The 6,507-nt window shown below is 41.3% G+C and overlaps 1 protein-coding gene across 1 annotated transcript; it reads left to right on the top strand.

Annotated features, from left to right (window-relative positions):
- Positions 1-3,329: 3,329 nt before the first annotated feature.
- On the top strand, positions 3,330-6,257 carry LOC145469367 (uncharacterized). Its single transcript, XM_081453067.1, has one exon. The coding sequence runs from the start codon at positions 4,665-4,667 to the stop codon at positions 5,409-5,411; it is 747 nt and encodes a 248-aa protein (XP_081309193.1). The 5' UTR covers positions 3,330-4,664; the 3' UTR covers positions 5,412-6,257.
- Positions 6,258-6,507: the final 250 nt, after the last annotated feature.

Genomic DNA, 6,507 nt, shown 5'->3' with positions numbered 1-6,507 from the left:
AGCATATATTGAAAAAAAAAAACAGTGCCCAGATTCAATAAAAGGAATTGAATAGGTCGAGATGTATTTGTCCTTGATATGTGACAAAACCCACTAAATCATTAACGAAGATGAGAAGTTGATCTATCACAGATTTCCCGGCTCCTCGAGAACCTTGAACACTTTAATTTATTAGCCACTATTGGGTAACACAGCGTAAATATAAGAGTCTGTATGGAATGTAACGATCGTTTTATAACAGTTCGAAATATGGAAAAAGAAATTCCGAGGAATGAATAAGAACGACTTACTTTGCCTCTTCGGTGTTCTACTTGTGTTTCCGTGCCGTTTTGGCGCTGTTTCAAAGCGATTTCAGCGGGTGTTAGTTTCACTGTTTCCTCCTTATATGACATCACCGAACAGACTAACTAATGGCAATCGACACTGCTATAAAACTGAACTTAATCGATTTCGAGAACGCTTTTTAGTCCGTTCACCATGTAAAGGCCTATGAAGGTATTGCATCACAGAGAAGGTCGTGAAGTGACGAAAAGAAGTTTTAAAATGTACTGCAGAAGACCAAAGGGGGAAAGTGTGATTGGTTTGTTGTCATTCAGTAAATATATAGCGGTGTCAAACAAGGATGCGACATGTTTGGATTTGCCAGAGACTAGGCACCAGATCGGGGGTGGGGAGGGGGAGGGGTCATCAAAAAAGAGAGGAAGAAGAGGACGACAACCCAGGATCATCAGCAGGTACGGCAGTGGCGTAAGAAGTCGGAACCAATCGGGAGCAGACAGAGAGGATGGAGTCGCTATGTAGACGACTGAAGTGAAAATTTCCCAAATCGACGGAACGTCTTGAAAGATAGTTCAGATTTTTCAATTCGGAAAAATATTTACCAAGGAAGTTTTAAGTTTTACCCAGGTCCGAGAGGCTTTGGTTCTTCTTTCTGTCACATTTCATTGAGAAAAAGAGAAGACTTATGAAATCAGGGTTGTTTTAAATTTTTTCTTCCAGGGTCTTAGCGGGTAACAGGCAGACGGAGCCACTTACCTCAGTCATTTTTTTCGGTTTTGTTTTTTTGTTTTGAGCGGGAAAAGTAAAACACTGCTGCCAAATAAATGAATATTAAAAGAAGCAAACAAATACCTTTGTCTCAGTCATTTTTTTTTTCTGGCTACGGCCTCCTGTCGGCCACTGTTAAATTTGTTTGTTTGTGGTGAATTTGACTCAACTCGGCTCCTTTTCCAACCAGAAAACCACTGTGTAGATTTTCAGTCCTCTGCTGGTTACAGACGTTACAGTACAACAGTTATTGACCAAAAGACCAGAACAGATCGTGCCTTCTCTTCTCATGCGTGAAAACTGGATACAAACGTCATCGAATGTATCCTGTTCCAGGCTCTCGGTCAGTGGAAGCGGGCGGGCGACGAGCGGGATACGGGAGAGGGCGGGAGAGCCCGTAAGCATTGTTTTAAAAACCTCATTCTGCCCACTTGAAAAAAAAAAACCGTTTCTTTTGTCAAACTGTCAAATTTCTCCTGATCTCTCCCTTTCTCTTCCAGACGTCGCCCGTCGCACGCCCGCTTTTTTGATCGTCCCCACTGACCGAGAGCCTGGAACAGGCTACATCGAATGTTAATCAAAACCAAATTGATGACATGCACGGCTGCGTACAAGAACGAAACGTTTAGACTAAAAAGTTCAATACTACGTAGTACGAAAAAACAGCGTTGCTAAGAAATTTAAGGGTGAAAACTTAAAAGTGCCCAATTAAAATATGCAAACCACTCAGCAATGTTCTGATCATTACAAAGTTTCTCTCCATAGGTTACAATGAAGATCCAGTTAATATAACGGTACAGATGCAAGATCAAATTTTGTATTAGTTTTTGCGTGCTATGACTTTCGGTAGCAATTCAAAAGCTGTTGAGACTGTGCCTTTTTCCATAAATTAACTCCAGGCTCATTTACGCCAAGATTATGCAGCAGTGCCTTTGTGAATGTCCGCTGTGTACTTGCGGTCTGAATGCCGGTTACAAAAAAGCAAAGTGTTATTCATGCAAACCTACGTTTTTAATTTAAAATGTTTGTTCACCTTTTCGTTTTCTAATCGAGGATAGTTTTAGCACCTTAGAGTGGAGTGTAAACATGAGGAAAAATCATAAGAAGCGAAAAACAAAATTGAAGCCTACTAGTAATTAATATTTTGAGGTCGCTTAATTTCCTTGAAGTTTTGATCGCTTCAGTGGATTATAAACTTTAACCTAGATTACAAACCACGTAACGTTAGCAGGAAATAATTTCAGGAAGGACCGAGAAGAAATGGTTCATTGTCTTAAAACTTGTAAAGTAAACAGGTTCCATGGCAACGAAATCAAACAGTCTCCTTTGTTATCCGGAGTGCTGTTCTTCGGTCACACCTTACCAATGGTTAAGCATTTGACTTGAATGGTATGAATGGTACCACTTTCAATCCACTCAAAATAAATTATAAAAGAAACTATTTGCCTCTTTATACACAAAGCCCAAAGGAACTGTATCACCATAGTTTTAAATTTGCATAACAGAGCCGGGTAACAAGTTTTAAGTCAAGGATATTGTAGATTTTTAATTTGCTCCTAAATTTTGTTCTCTAACAGACGTTGTTGTATACGTTAATTAACTGAACCAAAATTATCTGAAATTTGTCCTAGATAAAAGGGATGATCGAAAGAGCGAGTGGGCGACGAGCGGGGTCTGGGCCTGATGGGACACCGCCCTCTCCTTTTCAAGCCATTTCTTCTCCCGGATCGCGTGCGCCCGTCACTGATCCCGCTCGCCACCCGCCCGCTTTTCCGATCGCCCGTCTGCCTTTTCGATCGTCCCCACTGACCGAGCTAGAGCGTGGAAAAGACTACCGGCTAGCCCGACCCCAGACAAAACCCTTTGTATTTGTTGGTTCCCAGGTTCCCCAAATAAAGTGCACGTGTAGAGCGCGCGCGTGTTATTACATTGTAAGCTAATTATTCATGCACCAGGCACGTGTAGAGACGTCTGTGGAAAGTGAGCTCTCCGTCGAGACTCCTTCGACCTTGTTTATGAATATTTACTTAAACAGAATGCTTGGTCTTACGTAATTATACGCTTCTTCTAGCGTGTATTGACCATTTTAATTTTCCAAATCTTAGAAGTTTTCCGAGCCTCATGAAAATGGTTTGATCGTAGCATCCCTTGGAAGCTTTTCTTACAGTATTTAAAGATTTAAATAAACCATCAAATGAGTGAATCTTTAGCGTATCTGTGAAAGAATAACTGACGAGGGAGCAAAACTTGTTAGTCGTCCACGTTTAATAATCTCGACGAAGCCTTTTCCTACTCGCTGAAATTTACTTCCTTGAACGTTTCCCTCGAAGCCTACAATATGGGTACGTTGGACCTTCGCTAAACAAAGCCTGGGCTATTAAGAATCAAGTTACTGTTCATTTACTCCGGTAAAATTTCCCGAGCTAAAATCCGTTACACGTGAGAAACCCACTTTTCGCAGGTGATGTTAAGCTGCCAAACTAAAGTTTAACTTGCGGACAGAGTCCAGTGCCTCCCTCGAGTGGTAGCAGAAAAAACCTTGTTCGATGCCCAGACTCACGTGCGTATACCACGGTTCCTTGGGTGTGCAATCCCAGAAAAGAGAGCCATTACGCAACTTTACTTGGACAATTGAATTTGAATAAAGGTTAGTCAAAACAACCATAGAAAGAATGGGGCTATTGTTAAATTAACACCGCTAGACTCTGGCCAGACATCGATTGGAAAAGACAATAGTATAGAATTTTCTGCAAGAAACGTTTTTTTCTTTTACACTTCACTATGTTGGTCCCGTTTCTTGTCTCCATATGAGGAAGTAAGAATTTTATAAGCATTGCAAAGTAATATACTAAATGAACTGGACAGAGAATTGAGTCGCTGATGGAAGTTAGTTCCTAAAAGCTATCTTAATCCCCCGCTAAACCCTGTGTCTGAAAATGTTCATGCTACTACGTAACTGGCAAAAAATTATTAATCTTTAATTACGCAACGGATTCTTCCTGAGGAAGATCTGGGTACGATAAAGTACAGTTGGTAAAGCGTGACAGAACACGCCACCCTCACGCCTTGTACACGCCCACCTACTTTGTTTTATGGGCCAATCAGAATTGAGGAGCGTATCGGCTTCAATCACGCAACTTCAGGTGCGGGCGAATATCGAAATAAACACCGAGGAATTCATGAAGAAAAAGCAATTTTCCACCATCAAACCCCTCAGAAAATTCTGGATTTACTATTTTTTAGAAACTACAGGAGTTTAGAGAGAGAAACGACTGAAAACAACGGAAATCAGCCGACTTTAGGTTTTGAATATAAATGAACCCACGGAAGTTCCATGAGTAGAGCACGTGAACAGGGGCTGTCATACGACAACAACAACACGCGGAAAAACACGATGTCACGTTCGGGAATAACAACAAAGAAACATCTTTCGATAAGAATCGTGCTGTCGACTTACAATTCATTCGTTCAGTATTTCTGACCGCCGTTTGACTTCAACGAAGCGAAGGAGTTAGTTCCCAACCTGGAATACTCGAGTTTGGAGACATACACAGTTTGAAAACCATCCATTTGCACCTGTCGACGATTCACAAGCCTTCACCAAGCGAGGAAGAGGAATGGAGTCTTTGTGGCGTTTTAAATCCGTTGAGAACTCGTTCGTTGCCGTTCTGGAGCAGTTCTTGAAGACGGTGGATCTGATGGATAACACAGTCTTGATACCTATGAAGTTGATAGACTTGCCCGTAAAGGATTTGATGCCGGCGAGTGCTGCAGACTCGTATCTGCAAAACAACATGAACATGAGAGCCTTCTATTTCATGGTCAAGGCGTTAGGAATTAAGCTGTCACTTGGGCATGGAGCATCGTCCGAAAACGAAGCGAACAATGTCCCGTTAGAGCGAGAAATACAAGATTCCTGCCATCGTTTAAATCAGCTCGCTTTACTGGCAAGGTACATCAGGAATGCAACGCAAAATCTCAGCCCAAATCATGTGCTGCCTTCTTTCCAAGACTTTGAAAGTGAAACAGTGTTTCATTCTGAAAACTGCCTGCTTGGAGCTCTGAAGAAGTTTGCTGATGAAGTAGAATCCTTGGAAAAGGCGGTGCTGTTTCCCTGTCTTCTCCGCGACCACAGCGTGAGCGAGCAAATGCCTCAATTCGACGAAGGAACCAAAACCTTGTACGATGTGTTTATTTTGCTGAAGAAACTTCGAACGGAACTGTTGTCAGGATCCAGGAACATCGAGCTTCCAGATCCTAAACTGCAGCAAAAAATGTCGGAATTGATTCAAACATTTTTGGAGTACACGACTATGGCTCGCAATCTCACTGCACGCTATGAAGAAGAGGTGCGATGTGCTTGATTTTGAACTTTAATGTTAATGTACAAATTAACGAACAAGAGGGCGGCGGTTTGTGAAACTCGGCGGCCTCAAGTGAACTTATTGTGCCAGTTTTCAGGGCACAGATTTCTAATGCTTTAACTATTTGGAAGTTTCCAAACAGCCAACTTAATACTGTAATATGGAGAAAAAAAGTTACCGTTCTGTAAATATTTCTGTTCCTTAATGGTATTCACTCGTTAATATTCTATAAAAGAGTAGCGACTTGTACTAAAGTTATGCAAAAAAAAATTAATTATCACGCCATCACATGTATCATTTGAAAGTATGTCGATGTGCTGTTAAAATAAATGACCTTGAAAAGTATTTGATAGGACTGTTGTTGGTTTCCTTTAATACTAAGTTAGCAAACTCTTCTGTTCTCGTTCCACTGTGTTTATCTTTTTTAAGCTTCGTTTGCAACATAAAATGTCAAACACATGCCATGACAGAAATAAACCGTTCTTAGCATTTATAAGCTCAGCAGGAAACTTGTCGCTAAACAAAATGTGGATGGGTGGGAATTTCCGTATGCAAATTTCAGTTCTCAAAATATGTTGCTGACAATCTTTTCCCACATCTTTAGAGGATATTGATCGAGCGCATGCAACCGTATAACGAGCCTGAAACTACTCCCACGTTTTCATTTTTCCAGAAGTTTCCCTTAAAATAGCATACCGTACCTAATCAATTAGGTAACCTTAAAATTTTCAGTTCATAAAATGAAACGCGGAAGATATTTCATTCGCCCTCATGTAAGCAAACGCGGAAGATATTTCATTCGCCGTATTTTGTCAACAGGTCATGACATGTACCTCGGGGGGGGGGGGGGGGGAGGAGGTGGGGCTAGATTGTCGTTTTACGTGATTCACGGAACGTAAACATCAGACACGTGTATCGGCGGAATTCGATCGATTGAACACGTTTCTCACGCGAGAGGGTGGAATTCGATCAATCTCGATCACGTACGATGTACAACGTAGCGGTATTCTAACATGGCTCCTAGACTTTCAGGACAAAAATCGCGAATTTTTAAATTTTCTTGTCCCTCAATTTCCAGAGGACTTGGATACAAGTA

The sequence above is a fragment of the Orbicella franksi genome, chromosome 15 (assembly GCF_964199315.1).
Source record: "Orbicella franksi chromosome 15, jaOrbFran1.1, whole genome shotgun sequence".
Taxonomy (NCBI): Eukaryota; Metazoa; Cnidaria; class Anthozoa; order Scleractinia; family Merulinidae; genus Orbicella; species Orbicella franksi.
Note: the sequence above shows the minus strand (reverse complement) of the source record. Positions and strands in the feature narration are given on the sequence as shown.